The sequence below is a fragment of the Struthio camelus genome, chromosome 1, assembly GCF_040807025.1.
Source record: "Struthio camelus isolate bStrCam1 chromosome 1, bStrCam1.hap1, whole genome shotgun sequence".
Classification (NCBI taxonomy): domain Eukaryota; kingdom Metazoa; phylum Chordata; class Aves; order Struthioniformes; family Struthionidae; genus Struthio; species Struthio camelus.
Window position 1 is genome coordinate 126,560,889 of NC_090942.1, and position 19,236 is coordinate 126,580,124.

Sequence of the window (19,236 nt, forward strand, 5' to 3'; positions counted from 1 at the left end):
GGGCTGAGCCCACACACAGCCATTTCTTAGTAATATTATACTCAGCCAGCCTGTCACCAAAAACATTTTTCCTTTGTTTAAATCTGCCAGCCAGGCATTAGGTATCAATGCCCTTACCTGCTCATTGCATATCAGCATCCCTAAACTGACCTGCCCAGGTACTTCTTTCTCCTCAGGCGTAACTGTGACCATGTTGCCATCTCAAAACTGAGCTTCCTGAGCCCTCTCCCAATGCTCTCAGGGTTTTGCTGACCTGGGAAGCGCGACCAGATAAACAGCTGCGCAGAGTGGCAGGGAGCAATGGCCCTAACCCCCCACTGGCTTTTCCGGGGCTGCCTGCTGAGTCCTTTCCCCAGGCTGATCTATTCCCATGGGATGTAGGGAGCACCTAGCCGTGCCCAGGACCTCGGTGAGCTGGGTGAGGGGCAGGCTGCTGCTGGGCTGCTGCAGCCCAGCTAGGCTCCTCTCATAGCCCCCACCTCAGCTCCCCGTGGGGCGTCTCGCTTGCCCTGATGAGCCCTTAACCGGACTAAATGGCCGCAAATGGTGCCACTCACCCACATGGGGCTGCTCCTGTGTCACAGGGGGACAAGCAACTGGCTGCGCTGTAGCAAGGCAGAACATGGGTCCGGAATAACCTACTCTCGGTTGCCCAGTGGACCCATTTCTCCTTCAATTCCTCTTCCTCCTGACAGCCAGCACAGGAGCTGGCGGGGCTGCCCTGTTTGAAATGAATACACCCCCAAGTTGTTCTCTCATGAGCAAGACAAGGTCCTGCACGTAAACGTAGAGCCGTAAGTCTGCTCCAGGCCTGCCAAGAGTTCCCGAGTGCCTGGAATGCAGTTTTAGATCTGCAGCTAAGACGACGTTTGCCCTTGCATTTGGCCTTAGACTACTGGAACTAAACTGCAGCAGATGCTGCTTCTCGTATTGCACTGAACACTTTGCCCAATGCTACTGCCTAATCAAAAAAAAAACAAATGAAAAAAATCCCACCAACCACTCCTCACCAGAAAAAAAAAAAAAAAAACTGTGGCAGCTCTGACTGCCTGCCAGTTATTCTTCTTAGGTTTTTTTTTCACATCCCAATAGAGGCCAGTCCTGGTATTTCATTTATCCGCTGCTGGCCAAAATTCACTCCTATCCAAGGCCTAGTTTAGTTTTTTTGAAAAGGTAATTTCTGCACCATATGAAAGTTGTCTGCTAACAGGAGGTGACCAAAATGACCAAACCCCTGTATGGCATCCACTGTCTACACCACCACTTTTGCCAAGCTCTGGAACAGTCCTTCGAGCTGCTGGTGGGAACATCCACGAACCTGCAGCAGAGCCCACTAACAAGGAGGTGCTTTTTTTAAAAAAAAAAAAAACCTAACAAGAAAATCTTTCCATAACTTCACATCGAACAGATTAAAATTCCAGCAGCAGCCAAAGAAACCAAAGCAGCCAGGCATGCCGCACCACTGCCACAGGGCAGCCCTGTTTCCTCAAAGGACTACTCACTCTCCGGCTGGTTCAGCGCTACAAGGCATGGAGGAGGAAGGGGCTAGAAACATTCTTCATTCTGCTTCATTTTTATTGTGCCCAGAAGGCCAAAGTCTTCTAAGTGACAGCCTAGTGCCAGCCCTGGAGCAGTGGTATACCCCAGGTCACCGAATACACCTTGCACCAGTGGGCTCAGGTCGCTCTTGTGCTGCCCTTTCCACCTCTTTCACTAGTTTTGTTTCTTGCATGTACTTCATACAATATTTAAACTTTCCCACATGCTCTGCTAGTAACGGTGCTGCGTGCCTTGTCTTGGGTGGGATTCTTCCAAGTGGCCTCCCAGTTCCACAAATTAAAGGAGTCAGTATTTTAGCCCATTCATTTGTTCTCCCTTTCCACCAGGTTCAGTCCAAACCACATATCATTTCCTACATCCTGGGCAACCGTCTGTGGTTAAGCTGGACCAGAAAATACCTCCCCAGTGCCTCCCAGGACAATCATGTGATGTGTTACCTGTGAGTGGTAACCTGAGCATGCTGCCTTCTGCGAGAGAGAAGTTTGTCCTCTACTAGGCAAACACACTGATCCCGCAGGATCTCAGTTGTAGGACCTGAGGGAGGCAGTAAGCACTAACGTAAGTCCATCTCCATCCTGACTCCACTCTCCATACGTGCATCCTAGTTGCTACTTACGCCCAAGCCCCTGCCATTTCCCACGCTGGTGCAGCATCTATAGTAGTTTAACGCATTAACAAGGTCCATGGCGATAGCAGACTAGCAGTTTACATGTAATTTGCTGACACTGCTACCCAAATAATGAAGCTGAAAGCTGAGCCCTCCCTGTGCTTTTTACCTTTATCCATCCCTCCAGTACATTTTTTTATGGTCTCCCAAGGTAAATAAAGATTCATGCACCTCACCCCATTCCTATTTGTTTGAATCTTTTAATGGGCAGTCTCTTAGTAACAAGCCCCCACCTTTATCACTACTGCTCCTGCTCTAAGCTGCGGCAGACCCCAACGTCCTGGGAAGGGACAGAGCACTACTCCTTCCCCAGCCAGGTTGCTCAAACTCACCTAAGTTCGTCTAGAGAAACCACAGACCCAGGTCAAGACTCCTGTTAGCCTCAGTTTGCCCCCACTCCCCAGGTTCCTTGCACAGGCATGATAAACGGCACAAGGCTGTCTGCTAACCCCCCTCCCTCCCCCCGGACGCCACACGGAGGCTGTTCTCCCCATCTGCCTAGTCTCTTTAGCTTTGCATAGCTCCGGTCATTGACAAAAGGGAAACCTGCCTCCACCCCCGAACCTTTCCCCAACTACCAAAGATGCTCTGTTCAGCCTTTCAGGGGGGAAGGATGTTACTTGCCTGGAATGAGGCAGCCCTGGGGCCCAGTGGGCCTTGTGCCTGCATTGCTGCCTTGCTAGCAGCCCCCTCCCCGGCATCCTATGCCTTCCTCTATAGGGCGCTGCAGGGAACAGCCCCACACTGAGCTGCTCACAGACAGCAGGAGGATCTGAGAAGCTGATGGTGTTAGCCCACGGCTCTGCAGCAGGCTGTAGGCAGCACATCCACCAGCACCATCTGGAAGCATCTGTCAAGGTCCCCAGCTGCCATGCAAAAGCTGCCCACCATCTGCAATACACACCAGACCCCCAACACCAACTCTGCTCTAGCCCCTAACACAGCCAATACAAGCTTTGGGGACTCCGCTCTGGTGTTCCCCACCGTTCCCGTCAGCCCGTCCCAGCGTGGTCCCTGCCAACACATTACAAAGCCAGAGTGAAGCCCTAGCCCTCCTGGCTGGGCATCACCTGCATCCCTCCTTCCTCCACTGGCAGCAGCATCATAACCAAAGCAGCTACTACTGCTTGTCTTTGATTTCCCCTAGACCGAAGTAAACCATCGCCCTTCATCAGCTTTTTCCCCCACTGTGACACTTCCAGCTATATTGCTCATCTCCCTCTCCCCGCCCCCTTTTTTTTTTTTTAAATAAATGCTTCCTCTTGCTTCCACAGTACCACGTGTTGATCTCCCAACAGGAATCCTTCTTCTGCCTGGTTCCTACACTGGCTAGAACCACCTTGATTAAGGAGTGAGGCCTCCTTAATCCGTAACAGACATAGCTGTTGGCACCATCTCAGCTGTTGACTTGTTGGGCCATGAATTTGCTACAGATCCAGATAAAACGTCTCTCACCTAGATGAGCTCAGGCTTAGAAGCCCTCTTGCTAGCTCCCATGCCAAATAACCTTTTTCCTTTAACTCTTTACAGGGAGTGAGCAACTAAAGATGAACACCCTCTTCCCCATCGTCCCAGCCAAATACTTGCATCTGCTAATCAAAAATTGCATTTCTTCTTCTCACAGAATCTCACCAACTGTGGAGTACCCATTTGTTTCTAGGCTGTACTATGCTGAATTGAAGTAAGCTATACTAATTTCAATACAGCAACATCATTTTAATACTATTTTCAAAGTCCTTCTAACTAGTAAGGTACAGATTCAGGATACTTTGACTTTAGGATCACCGAGTTATTTGCTGTACAATTCAGGAACTTTTGGGAAGTCTTGTCACTAACCCTATCTCTAGCTACTTCTTACCTACAGAACTACCAACATTACTACTTCTGAAATGTAAACACTGGTAAACCTGACTTCTCCAGAAAAAGGAAGGAGGTAGCACTCACAAGTTACACATCTGAAGAAAAGCTTAAAATTTAAATGCTTTGTGGAATACAGTAAGTTTATGGAAAACTTAAATTAAGCTCAAAAACTTGTGACTAGTCCTTCTCCCCATATATGGGATCCTTTTATTGTCAAGCTCCCCCAGTCTTCCTCCAGCAGTTCTTAGATCCAGAGTTCAGTAGCAAATGTTCCCATTTACTTCTAACTCTCTCTCATCATTAATCCAACTTTTCGCTATTGTTCTTTTTACCTATTTGTATCTCACTGTCTTAATGTATCTCAAGTCTTAATAACGCCTTTTCTTCTTAGTCTCGGACCTCAAAATACTTTCAACAAATGCCACATCTTTGGCCATTTTCACCCCTTTTTTTGCACTGATACTTAATTTGCTCACTACAATAACTTGTAGCCATAAGGAAATAAGCTGATCAGATTCACCTACAGTATGGTTCAACTCTGGAGCTCAAGGGTCACAAGACAGGTTCACTGGAGATTGATTTAATCCCCCCTCCCCCTGCACAGCTCTGAAATACCCCCTCCCTTGTTAACACTTGGAAATATCCAGAGATTACAAATGCTTTACTTATACCACATGCTTCATAATTTAAGAAGCATAAGCACTTCATAATAACTACAACTGATAAAATATTAACTTGTGCTTTTTTAATAAAATGAAACAATAGCATTCTAAATCATAGACGCTTATAGATCAAAACTATCCATATTTTAGGAGCATAGTGTAATTAAGAAGTATTAAAACTGCAAAATATTAAAGCCCTGTAGCAATTCAAATCCATGACAAAACTTCATGCAGAGTGAGCAATACTGTCTGATGCTCTACTATTTTGGTCTGCTTGTTCGCAGTGAAACACGTTTTTCCTAGGTAACGGCATATCCTCTTTTCCAAAGGGGAGGAAAGGTACAAAGCCCTTCTGATTAACACACAATAGCTCTTTCCCTAGTTAGAAGTATTCTTTTATAGCACTGAGAAACGAGGACTTTCTGTTTACCGTTAGTTGAGGTAAGTTATCTTGCTTTTATTTGGGTTTAAGACTACTGTAAAGAAGTAGCTTTTCAGTTGCAGCATAGTTTGTCAAGATTACAATATTTATGACTGCATAAAATACATAAGTAAAAAAAAAAATTATGATTCGTAGAGTTTGTTATCAAGAGCTGAGACTTGCATCTTAACAGAAATGCAAATACTGGCTTCCTAACTGCTAGTTTCTAATTTTCCTGGCAAGAGTGTTTGCCATACTTTTCTTTAATCTCTATACCCTTTTGTCCAACTGCTGCAAGAACTAGCAAGAAAGTCATTTATAACTATAGTTAAAACTGTTGTAATAGCATTAGACAAGCTGTACTGGTTCTTCATTAAACACCCTTCATTTGAAGCTACAAACGTAAGAGGCAATTCTTACTTTTTGTTCAAAATATACTATTAGCATGCTCTGTGCCTTTAACACGTTACATTGATTACAAAAAATTTAACAATGCAATCACTAACAGACCCCACTAATGAGAAATTATGAGAAATTGTTGTTTGATGCAGAACCTTATGCATCAGTCAACTCTGATGGATAAGAAAACTATCAATTTTGAAATTTAGATTTAACGCATTTTCAAGGAGCTGATGAGAAAGGAGCAACTTAAAATAAATACCTTAATTAAAACTGCAAACTGTTACAATGATATAAGTTGTCCTAAATAAACCTAGTGCTTCAAAAAATTTACCAGTGAATCTGTATTACAAAATATGTGAAAATACAATAGAATACCACAAAACAATGTATTTTTTGGGTCAACAATGACACCAAGATGACTCAGTCTTAGCGTTTAAATTGTTAATAGAACATATTGTAATATATAAATTGCTATTTGGTTGAATTCTAGATACCATCCCCACCCAAACTCAAATTCACCTTTTTCATTCCTTCTCTAAACCTAGTGTCAAACTTCCTGTCAAACGCAGTATTTTTTTTGAAGAGCTTTAAAGTCTAGCCATTACTTATTTTCTCCTACTACATTTTGGCAGCAACTATTTATTGGTCTGTTATTGCAAAAAGTGCAATTTAACAATAAACCAGTCTGAAGGTCATTTTATGTCTTGAGGATACATACCATATATTTCTTTAAAAATAATCATACTTTTGTAAGCAATACTTTACAGTAGACACCTCAAATCTACCATAGAAGTAAAACTTAAAACGAGAAAAATTTAGTCTCTAAATCTTTATACACATATTTATATTTCTATATATATATTATATATACACACGCACAAGAGTATATATAAAATATATATAATCAGATTCAAAAAAGAACAAAAACTGGGCACTGTACATAAAATCTTTTTAAAACTCAAACAATAGAAAAACTTTAAACATTAAACAATTTTAATAAAAGTTTCTGTACAATGCTAAGCAGTTTTATTTACATATAGAAAATGTAATAGGAGTAGTGTTTGAAATTACAGAACTCCTTAAAATTTCAATGGCAGGTAATCTGGAAAAAATAACAGCATTCCATTCACAAATATTTTCAAGCAATAAATATGTATTTATAAATAGTGTAAATTTACATCAAGATTAGAAACAAAAATCACAAATCTGAAGTTTATTCCTTAGTCTATGTGCAACCCATTTATCTTTGTGACTTGGCTGTTAATTGTTTTAAATTTTATTTAGGAACCAAAAGTGTAACCGTCATGGTTTCAAAACAAGACAGAAAAACATAAAAGCAGTAAAAAATTTATATCACCTAACTCTTCACATTAAAAAAAAAAAAAAAAGTTGCCCAAAGAAAGACTTAAAATTTCTATCTACCTTACAAAGAAATGACCAGCTAAGCTAGTACTTTTTCCAAGGGAAATTCTGAAGGGGAAAAATGGATGAAACCAACTCATCAGCCCAGAAACAGAGAAATACAAAAGAGGTGGTCTTCAAGTCAGTAGTCTGTATAACGTTGCCAGTTTTGTCAGATATATACAAAACATGGAATTATTTTTTTTGAAGTACAGCTGGATGAGCTTTATTTGTTTTGAGTTCTGGAGTAGGAGGCAGTGCTCTCTCCTGTCCAGTTGGTTGACACTCCGCACTTGGAAGGTTGCATAGACACAGCTTTCAGCCAGCAGCCTTACGGGATAGCTACAAAAATCAGTGGTGCAGAACTGGGTCACTTCCTGAATATCAGAAAAGTTTTCATTTAATGTCCATGAAAAAATGTCAAGATGAGGAGGATGGCAATGGAGGAGCCTGAAAAAGAAAACATTAAATTACCTTTTCTACAAGGGTGTAAAACTCAGTTGTCTAAGTTCTGCACAAACAGTAAGCATAAGAGTTTGAAGTCATAAATACTACTGTTTTTATACTTCATGACTTTTTCAAGTGGACACTGGTATATATTTTTTTCCAACTTGTAAAATACCGATTGTATTTGAACAACTACTTTACATTAGGATTTTGCCTATACTGAAGACTAGAGCATACTGTACGGATATCTGAATTAATACTATGTGAGCTAGCAAAGCGACTGCTTTTCATGGCAGTAAAGAGCTCTGTGTGGGCTTGTATAGGTATATCTTTATATACTCTAAAACAGGGATTCTCAACCTGTGGAGGATTCCATATATGGCTCTTCAAATGCCCTATGGGCTATATTTTTTTCTCCCTACCTGAAGACCAACAGGTAACCCTGAGGTTAGGATAGCTGTGGAAAGGGTCTCAGGCTCTCTGACACAGGGACAAACCCTTTTTTACCCTGGAAGGCAGCACCAGAGTTCTTCAAGGGTGAAGGAAATCAGGTCTCTCTCATTCCTGCCAGCTTTCAGGAGACAAGGTCTAGAAGATAACTGGCCCTTTCCCATTGGTGAACTTGGTGGCATCACCAGCAAAATACTGAATCTTTAATGGCACTTCCTTCTTCTCCTTTCCTGGCCATCAATCCTGACAGTCATGACGTGGAGTCCTTCCAAAAAGCTGCTCATAGTTTTTAAAGACACTTTAAATTACACCATAGTAGCCACCTATGAAACATTAACACTAGCTGCTCCCCATGTTTGCCCCCGATACTTTACCCCCAAACACAGAACCTCCCTGCTGGCTCTCCTGCACCTTAGTTATCTGAGATCAACTTTGTTCTGTGACTTGCCACAAATCTCAGTTCTTCTCTCCTCCTAATCTGAGGGATACCACTTTATTTATTAAATGCTAGGCTACAACTCTTCTCAATCAACACTGTATTCCCTTTTAAAGGAGCAATAGTGTGCACCAATTTCACAATGGAACAATTTTTAATGCTCTTGAAGGCTGCAGGTGTAGGCTTTGGTCAGGGAGGCAACTGCTCACAGGTTGAGAACCCCTGTTCTAGGCACAGTTATATCATCACAATTACCTACGTAACGTTATAAACACAGACAACAAAATCCTCCTCCCTACCCCCTTTCACATACAGAATCCTTCTTGTCCATTCCACTTAACTGGACGTCATATGTGAGAACAGGTGGTTATTTATATGCTTTGCTATAACAGATCATCACTTTAAAACTGCATTATTTCACAAACTATAATGACAAAGGGCTTCTAAAAGCATGAGTTCAGCCACCTCAGGCTCTGTAGAACCAATGAAGAAGGATTAAATACAGAGGACACTGTCCTGTGCTCCCACCAGCCTCTACTGCTGAACCTTGAGGCATTAGCTCAAAGTTCACAACTTTTCACTCTACTATTTCATAAAATTATTGTCCAAACATACATTTTCTGCAGCACCTGGAAATGAATCAAAAGGCACAGCCAATTCTAGGCTGTTGTATTTAATTCAACATGAAATTCTTGGAATACTTTGTCCAGTGATTGTTTCCTTTGACAGAAAAGCAAGGCTTATCATAAATAAATCCAGCATCGCTCTCACTGCGATTACAAACAAGCCATCTTTGCCTGAAACAATGAAACCTGAGTGAAATGTTAGGACAGTTGTGCTGACACAGTTCAAAGCAGGAGGCTGCCATATATAGCACAAAGCTATAATGGCAAAGAGGCTTTTTGCTTTAAATTGAAACACAAAGGAGGCCCCAAGCCAAAGACAGAACTGTTTGAGAGCATCCACTTGCTAAGCAGAGGGACAGTGCTGATTTGGGAGGGGATGGGTGGGGAAGGGGGAGGAGGGGGTCTGAGTGCGTAGGATGCTCTGCTGCTATACTGACTTCATACCACAACCAATGTATTAGAGATGCTCTTGAACCTGGTGCTAGTTTCTCCAAGCTTCACTGTCCTGATTCTTCCCATCTCCATCTGATCCAGTTATGGTCTTCAGGTGATCTCTATTGGATTTTTAAAGCCACAACTTTATGAATTGTAACATCATAGTTTTCCTGAAAACTCAGTGGTTATGCTCTGCAGTAAGTTACTGTACTATTTCACATAATTCTGACTCTTCAGCGTTTTGTTCTGTTCACACATCACACACAACCCATACCTCCATATGAATCAGAAAGTCCACAGTACTCATACAACGGAGTACCAAGACTGCCTACAACTGCTTTACAAATAATGTATTTATGCACCCACTTATTAATTTGACTTACTAATGTAAATTGATCATAGACTTGCATCAAGTCCTCCATTTTGTACTGTTCTAGCACCACAAAATTTTCCAGGTTCGTGCTTATCTTTCGTGCACAGTCTTGGCAATGTACAACATAGGTCTTTCGAGAATTGCTCTCACTAGTGACAAAAAGCAGATCAAAGACTTCCACCTATTAGATAGGAAACAGAAAACAAACTGTTACAATCTCATCTCGAAAAGTTAAAATAAGAAATACAGCTTTCCTGGTTTGAGGTTTACAACCTTATTCCGTGTGTGCAAAGAGACAAACTGAATTTGTTCAGGGAAATTCCATCCTCCTAAGGCTCAGACACTGAGGTGTAATATTCTGAAAGCACTACTACAGGACACCTCAGATGTCTGCACAAACACCATTATGGGTAAGCTTTTGTCAATATTAACAGAGCAGGTTTCATAAGCTGAATGGTGGTTACTCAATAAGGTGGATACTTATAACTAATCTACCTAATTTTCCTATTTTAAATCTGCCTGAAAAATAAGGTCATAATTTATTTACTTACTGCTACTCAGTCACGTGCTCATGCTGCTCAAGATGTTCAGTCAGAAAATAACTAGAAACTGATTTTCAGAGGCAGAAAATTTTTCTTTTCTTTTGAGCATCATGCAAATTGTTATCCTGTACTTTGAAATTACTATTAACAGCAAGTGGAATCAAAACTTTTACCAAAAAGGTATGTCCTGTGAAGAAAATGCACTTAAATTCTGACTCTTTTGGGGCTGCTGCAGTAAGTTCTTTCCAGACAGTACTGCAGCACATAATGTGCTTGCATAGCATGTAGTAGATGCTATAACTTAAAAGCGAAAGTAAAATTTAAATGGCAACAACAACAAAAGATGGGACAAAATTTAAATAAAGCTTAATTTAAAATAGTAAAAAAGCCCACGACATATTGTTACTGACCTCACAAATGCTACAGTAATGAGCTGGCTCGTCCTTTGCTCGTCCGTGCCAGACGATCTCTTTTCCTGCAGCAATTAGAGCTTCCCTCAGTGTCTGACACTGTTTGAGAGTTCTTAACAGGCAATACCTGTAAAAAAAATAAAAGAATAAAAACAGAATCAGAATCAGAGAACTACATCAGCACTCAGTTACCTCTTCACTTCAATATCAACTTTATAGCAAGATTCAAATAGCCTGAATTTCACCAAAGACCCTGTTCCTGTTCCTCTGGGCTTTCAGAAACACCTAGCTAATGGGTATCACTAGACCTATGACTTAGGTACGAGTTAGACCACAGGATCCTGGATCCTTTGTGTAAATTTATTCCATTTTAGAAACTCCTCTTTCCTTGCAGCCGTCAGTATGTCTTATTTTTGACTGGAACAAATGAAGACTCTTTTAAGCTCAATAAAATAAAGTGCTTTCAGTAGCAATTTATGCAATTTATTTTGAACCATGAATTTATCAGCAAAAAGTTAGTTTAAACTGTCAAGTTCAAAAAAGTTTATACTTTGTATAACAGTCTATCGTCTATCCAAAGCATTGTTTTAACTAACATCCCCAAAACCCAATTACTTCTTCAACACCACTAACCAATCAGTTAGCAAAGTCTGGAAACCTAATTTCTGACAGAAATCACTCTACCCAGAGTAGAAACAAACTTCAGCAGCAAGTATACTCTTCCACGTGCAAGGAAAAAGAATGGTATTACACAGATTGGCATTAAAAAGGGAATCCACTCAATAGAAAAAAAGTTAAAATAAAAAATCTCGAATTTTTAATTCTTATTTTGTAAATGAAACTAGTCAAATTATAATAAACAATTCCTCACTCTACTTCCGTAAATGATAAAGAAAGCTGAACTTTAATCTTCCTAATCTTACAACTATACAAGTGTTCCGTAGGAGAAAATGTGACTTGTTTTCTAGCGTTGTGTAAGCTACATAGACTCTCTAAAAGGAAAAAAATTAGTTGGCAAAATAGGCCACCAGATTTCAAAATTGAGATGTTATTTACAATAATATTTAGTTCTCGGCAATCCTATTTATTTGAGCTGCAGCTTTTGTAGCCTTTAATTTTCTCCTCCACAGGGTGGTTACGCTACATGCTCTTTAGATGCAGAAGGAAGATTGAAAAATGTAAGGGGAAGGATAAACATTGGACAGAAAACAAAGTGCTCAAAAGTTCTATCAAAATGTTTTCCACTTAATCTTTCTCCCATTTTAAATCCTTAAATATCTAATGTACATATTATGTTTAAAAAAAAAAAAGTGTTTCTTTCACATGTTTCCATGTAATTAATAGAATTTTAGGCTTACTTTGAGATACTTTTCTCTTGATGTTTAACACCTAGGCTGTTCCTCTTCACTAAACATAAGCCTATAGCTTCATTAATACCCACACTGTAAGAATAATGCAAAACTGAAAACCTGTTTCTATGTTAAACACCATGTTTTGATATGCTGAATTTCAGGAAAATTAAACAGCTTCCTTAGCTGTAACTCCTTCCACAGACCTGTACTGTGATGTCAATGAGACTCACAGTGGTAAGGCCAATAATATGTGACAGGTCATATGTTAAGATGCTTGAACGCTAGGCTAATGTAGAAGTGCTTCTGGCAAGTTCACAGTAAGTCTGGTGCAGCATTCTTCCATGCAACAGAATCGGATTTCAAACAAAGTTAAAAGCTACCATTGTTCTGCGCTTTTCTGCTGTCATCTGGAAGAGTCTCTGCATAAGCCAAAGAGCAACTGGAAGCACCCCTGCACACTTGCCCCCATTGTTCTTTGGTCTTGACTTGCAATTTTATTTTCAAAGGGTTTTCTAGTGCTACAGCTGCGAGCAAAGAATTGCTCAAAATGTAGCCCGCATATAATACCACTGCAGTGCTTGCCAAATTTGCAACTAAAGCTGAAAACAACAGCTGGGAGGTGAATTACTCCTCCTCAGTAAAACTCAGGTCCCAGCAACAGTACTCAAACATGAACTATTTCATGCTATCCAATAATGGGAGAAAGCATTTGACATACCATTTTGAAGATGCATACCATAATTTCCTAAAGTAGGGCAAGCCTAAAGGAAGTCAAAAAGGTATATAGGAGATTCACATTTTAAGTTGAGTGGTATAGGCTTTAGATACTGTAGGACTGAATTAACTTCTGTATTGAGGGAATTCAGTTACCAAAATTTCTGAAGCATATCTCTCACGCTAATTTTTAAAAAGGTGTGATGGCATAAAGTAAATGAGTGAATTAGAGATAGAGTCAAATTCAAATATTTAAGATATGATGATTTTACTCTTTATTATTCTCTTCCTGAGAACTGCGCTTCCTCAGCCAAGTTTTAATCCATTTTGGCTGTCTGTAGTCCCGTTCACGATTCCAGTGTTCAAATCCAATCTTTAAAAAACATCTCACGAGAAAGTTTCAGTTTCTGCTCTTTATCTTTTATCTAGCAAGAAAGTACTACTGGGCTGCACATTAAAAAAATATAAAGATGCTTCAAATCCTTTCCAACCACTTTTTCCTCCAAAAAAAGTTTACTTTTATTACTTTTTTGCTGTTGCTATTCTGTTTCAACATTAATCTACTTCTCAATGTTCACATGTAGTCTTGTTATAACTTACATGTTAGTTTATTTCCTCTGTAGTGCTTACTACCCCATAAGCCAGCGTGACATATTTATATTTATCTTTCAATCGGAATTACAAATTACTTTCTCGTTTTCCACGAGTTTTTCTTTTATGCTTTTCTAAAAATCCTCAGAGACAGAAGCCAAACCATATAAACACTTCAGATACCTTTGACAAGTCATTTTAGACACAGACCTGCATTTTGGCATAAAGATGACAGCTGTGTCACTGATACTTTTTTTTTTCCCTGATGACAAATGAAATTCAGCTATCCAAGCTGCAATTCAATCAGCTGCATCAGAAAATACTTTCTCAAGTGTCTCTCTCTCTGTATATATATATGTATGTATGTACGTATATATGTATGTAAAAAATACACACACATGCCAACACATACACAAATGTCTACATTTTATACATAATAAAATCTAGGAGGAATGGACAATAGCTGCCTGCCAGTTGGTTGCGTATTCCTCCAGAGAAGCAGTTCCAGAGGAAAATTATATAAATGGTCTCCTGCCTTAAGGAGATTCATGAAGGTTTCTGCATTTTCAATATGCATACCAGGCCAGTATGCAAGTCGGATACTAAGCAGAGAGTGTGTATTCTGATGACATCCATTTCTAGTTGCAGCTATAAATTAACTACAGAAGTGACAGCAACGAAGAGTAAAATAACTTGGTTGCTAACTGTCTTGGATTAGTGCTACAACATGTAGTAAACCAGAGCTCATCAAGGGATCTTCCTCTCCTTCACAGTCAAACCATGGGACACAGAAATCGATTTGGCTAACAACTAAGTGGGATGGAGGGCTTAAGGTAGGTAAACTAGAAGTGGTTTTAGTAGACTGGAAAAAGGAACTGCTAAGAGAGCAAAGGTTACATCTGCTCCTCCGTGACTTTGCTCATTTATAATGTACATCTATAATTTAGGTATCTCACTAAAAGCTCAGCTGCTGTCAGCCAGCCAGACAACACGAAACAACCATTTTGTCCTCTGCGCTTGTTCAGAACATTTTTGAAGTTTCTCTTGGAGAAGGTGTTACACTCAGCCAAGTTTTTACCCTTTTAAGCCTAAACCATAGCAAAAAAGCTTGTGCAAATGCAAAATACAGGTGCCCAATTATTAAAGTTGTATTTTGCCAAAAACATTCTAAAGCTGTTTCAAACTCTACATTAGATGCCTTCTAATGGGGAGATGTATAAAGAAAACCTGTAAAAGAAGTTTAAAAACAAAACAAAATACAAACAAAACAAAACAACACCCCCCCCCCCCCCGAGCTTATGGCCACCCACTCCTTACTACTCTTCTCTCTAACAGTGGACTACTCAGTTTCTCCCTTCCATTTTATGACAGCTGGCGTCCCAACTATGAGCACTAACAGCTTTATTGAAAGTACAGGACTGTCAAGCCTTTAACAAAGATTTTCTTTGCCTTGAATGTTAGTTACTAGAGTTTTTAAAAAGATATTCACATATAAGTGCAATTCCAAAATCTAAGCTTTACAGTGACTACAAACAATCCCTTCTTCAATTTTCAGCACTCTTAGACCTTACAAAGCCATCATTTCACTAACCTTCCCGTTCTACAACAGGTGTTCAAAACCAAAAATTAAACTTAAATTCCTACTGCAAAAAATATCTGAAAGAGGATACTCTGAGATGTTATCCACAAATCCCATGAGGGGAAAAGACGAAATTATTTTTCTTTGCCCCTTCTTCCAAGTGAACCCTCCAACTTTTTAAACATCAATTTCAAGACAAATTCTTAGAAAAGGACTCAATGGCTGTGGACATAGCCTGTTGAGAAGATTAAGACGCAATCAAACTTGAAGCTCTTTTGTTTAAGAAAAATGGAGAGAGCTGCTACTAGGGTATTTTCATGAGGAGTCATTTGCTTTGGAATTCAATCCTCCTCTTTGATTTGGACCAATCCCAAAGATTACCATTATGCTGTCCCTTTGATATATGCTTTAATAGCCATTTATTTCTCAACTTAGGTGTAGTGGTGCTGCAGTATGATTTATACTTGTATGAAGCTTCACTGTAACAGTCATACTAAAGATGCTCCCAGTCGGGAATATTCCTGCATTTATGTTTATGAGAAACGTCACTAAATTTGATTATCATATCACACATCAATTAATCCACTGCTTAGAGGAAAAGCAAGGGGAAGGAGGCTTTCCAATTTCTGCTTGTCTCTACTTACAATATTTACATTGGATTCTCCAAACAACGGTGTGTAAGCCTTAAACAGAGGTTCTGGAAGTGTAAAATTAAGTTTAATCTTGCTGTAGAATGACTATACATTCTCATTCCAAATTTAACATTTGGTTTGATGACCTTATGTTGATACTTTTTATGGTGAGTATGTCTTACTGAACAGGTTCTTTCATCTACAGTCAACCGTTTCTGTAAGTTACGGTATTGGAGTCTACGTGAATTAGATAATTCTAAAGCTACGTCACAACAACATCAAACACAAGGTAACCAAATTAATGTTATCTATAAATGGATTCTTTGAAAAACAAGAATATCAGATCATTTTGACTTGAAAGTTCACCTCTGTTTTGCCAAGAATGGAAGAGTCTCATCACAAAGAGCTATTTTCAAATTAAGTATTTTTTTTATGTTTGATTTACAGAGGCAAACTGAGAATGAGCAGCTGAAAAGGAAATGGCTACAGTAAATGCTCAAATAAAACTTACTTGATCATTTCAAAAAGCTTTGGATCTGAGACCTTGATATTTCGAGCCATGTTCCATGAAAGATGAACCATGGGTACTATGGACTTCACGCTCTGCAGTTTATTCCACTCGTACCGTTCCACTGCCAATTTGTACTGACAGGCTATACAAAAACAAAATTACAGAAGTAATCAGTCAAGCTAACAAACCGACTGTTTCCAAACTATATTGATTATACTCAAAATCTACACTTTTTAGTGCTAGATTTAACTGCATTCCATATGACCCAGTCACTGTAACTACATTTAAGTTATGTAAAATTTCTTTTAAAATGTATTTATTGTATTTGAGATGCTGCAAGAATACACAATACCACGGCAGTCACAAATACCTGTAAAATAAGAAGCCAGACAAGTGCTTGATTTCTGCAGTGAACAGAGAACTATACTTAAAGAAAAGGGTTATTTAAATTATGAATTTTCAAAAATTTCAAATTAAAAAAAATCTACATTTGCAAGGTCTGCACCTCCCTCTATTCATTCTTTATCATAATTTTACAGTGCTATGGTATTTAATTCACCTCAAAAAGGAAGACTGCACCTTGAGAGATTTGCTGCAATGAGTCACACTTTTTCATTAAGCAGTCTTACTGCTCCCCCGGCTTTTTAAACGTTTTTCAAAACTTTGTGTCTGAATGTGTGAGCTCTCTATCAGTTACTCATTTAAATCTCAAGATATACTCTTTATTGCACCATAATGAAATAAGAATATGCCTTAAGCGATTTAAGAAAACAGTTTTTTTTTTTTGGGGGGGGGGGGAGTACATTCTGTTCAAATGCTTGACAAAACCTCCCTTTTTTAGCTGCTAAACTTTCTTCCATTCTTGCATCATCTAAAAATCTGCCTAAATCATGGTTAAAAACTAAAGACTTCTAGAGCCGTAGGTTTGAAAGGCCTAACCCCACCTTATTATTAGCAGCAACTGGAAAGACAATACTTCAGCTAATATTCGCTAATATTCATTTACGAACAAAGTAATTTTACAATCGCTTGTATTTTCTGATGCTTTTATTAAACAGTTACTAGGTATCTGCTGTCCTGAAAAATTAGATTGGTCAAGTCCTCAACACATATGCAATCTATAGCCCAGTCTGCTGGGTAAAACAAGTTTTGGCAGAGAAACTTATGGAAATGGCCTACAAGACAACGTGTATCAATTCATCTACCATATTTTATTCTGCTACTGTTTGTTACAAAATTTTTTATTTTAAAAATCCTTTCAATGGAATCATGCAAAGACTACATTCCTGTTGCTTTCCTTTCTCCTTCCCTTTTACTTAGGGCTTCAACACATGCAGAATGTTTTAAAACACCGTATACTCATTTTTGATCTAGTAAAACATGGCAAATTAATAAGCAATAGCAGGTTCTATGCCATACATAGAATAACAGTAAATAATTACTTATTTCAACATATACACTATTGAACAAACCTGTAAGAGGGCCGACATTCCAAGCGATGTTGTTGCACCAGCCAATGGCCTGAACCCAATGAACAGTGCCAGCATTAATCCACACCAAATCCCCTGGTCTTTGAATAAACCTATAAACCGGGACATTGGCTTCATACAAATCTTCCAGGTTTGGCCACCAAGACCCCATTAGGAAATTCATGTTGTTCCTGAAATAATAGCAAAAACAAAGTCTTCAGCATTTATCAGTGGATATATTTAGCGGTCAATACTTCAGTGAAATTACCTGCATACAACTGATCACTATCACAAAAACCTTTTCTGCATCTAATCAGTGACCCTGGAGGACTGGTCAAAAGGAAAGTCTCATCTCTAAAATTCCTGATCATAATCCCATATATTACATCCTCCAACGTATTAAAACGCTTAACCATCTGGCTGCCTGTGTGAAGTGAGTTTATGGCTTTCAGGTAGGTTCTATTTTCCTTTAAATTTCCCAGTATTATTAATACGGAGGTAGTGAAATTTTTGATGAAATCTAGCGTGGCACTGGTGCAGAACGCTGCTTTTTTTAATCATATAAATTTATTTTACATAGATATACCATACCATACAGCTCTTAAAAGTGCTTTCTGTTTTGAACAGTGCTAAATATGCAACCTTGCTTCTAGAGTACAGCGCATGAAGCTTATCCACACAACAAGCAACCGATTCGAAAATAGTTGGGGTTGGAAGGCGCCTCCGGAGATCATCTGGTCCAACCCTTTGCTCAAGTAGGGTCAGCTAGAACAGGATGCCCAGCACCTTGTCCAGTTGGGTTTTGAGTATCTCCAAGGATGGAGACGTCATAGTTTCTCTGGGCAACCTGTTCCAGCATTTAACCATCCTCACAGTAAAATGTTTTGTCGTGTTCAAGTGGAACTTCCTGTGTTTCAGTTTGTTCCCACTGCAACTCATCAGGGACTTTTGATCCTGGAGCTGGCCCAGTGGCTATTTCCTAACAGTCACTGCACCTCACCTTTCTAAGACAGGTGCTAGGTGTGCTATGATAGATACTTCATGAGGTCTGAGCGCAAACTAAAGTCTCTCACTGGATGCAGTATACAAACATGCCAAAATACCAATGGCTGTACTTGCTTGTGTACAACATGTACATTAATTGTAATAAAAATTAACAACACAGATCACCGGGGAAATACTTGAGTCCACCACTGTTACCCCTCCTCCCAAAACAACCCCCTCAATCCTTCCTCCCCCAGACTTTGCTTCATCAGTCTTTATTTCAACAGCCTTAAAATCACTATGCAAGGATCACCATTTCGTAAAAGTAAACGGTCAGCTTTCACATGCGTGATCAAGTACCTAGATAAACAGCAAGGACTACAATGTATTTTCTAAAGTGGAAATGTTCCTAGCAGAAAGACTGGACTGGTGCCATATAACGCATGTTAGTAGCAGACAGTCTATGCTTGTAGTAACTTTTGATTCCCCTTGACATATTAAGTACAAATTTGAATCCTGAACATAGATGAGCACTTGCTACCAAACCCTTGCCTCTCATATTACCTTCATTCCTGTGTTCTCTCTCAAAAAACAAATAATTTATCTACTGTTAATTTCTGAGAGCAAAGCTATCACAAAGCATCTAAGGCAATTCAAGATTCTGTATACTGCACAAACGCCGTAATTCTGTATAAATCCTGGATCACTAGGA

The 19,236-nt window shown here is 39.3% G+C and overlaps 1 protein-coding gene across 20 annotated transcripts in view; it reads right to left on the minus strand.

The window, feature by feature from the left end:
• Positions 1 to 6,547: 6,547 nt before the first annotated feature.
• KDM6A (lysine demethylase 6A) overlaps positions 6,548 to 19,236 on the minus strand; it is a 160,054-nt gene continuing 147,365 nt past the window's right edge. For 6 of the 20 annotated variants that reach the window (XM_068915960.1, XM_068915936.1, XM_068915889.1 and 3 more), the window contains 5 exons: positions 17,544 to 17,731; positions 16,072 to 16,213; positions 10,693 to 10,819; positions 9,751 to 9,921; positions 6,548 to 7,423 (listed from right to left, as the gene is read on the minus strand). In XM_068915960.1, the coding sequence (XP_068772061.1) occupies positions 7,394 to 7,423; positions 9,751 to 9,921; positions 10,693 to 10,819; positions 16,072 to 16,213; positions 17,544 to 17,731 (658 nt within the window). In that variant the 3' untranslated portion in view covers positions 6,548 to 7,393. The other 14 variants (XM_068915943.1, XM_068915900.1, XM_068915829.1 and 11 more) reach the window with 6 other exon arrangements.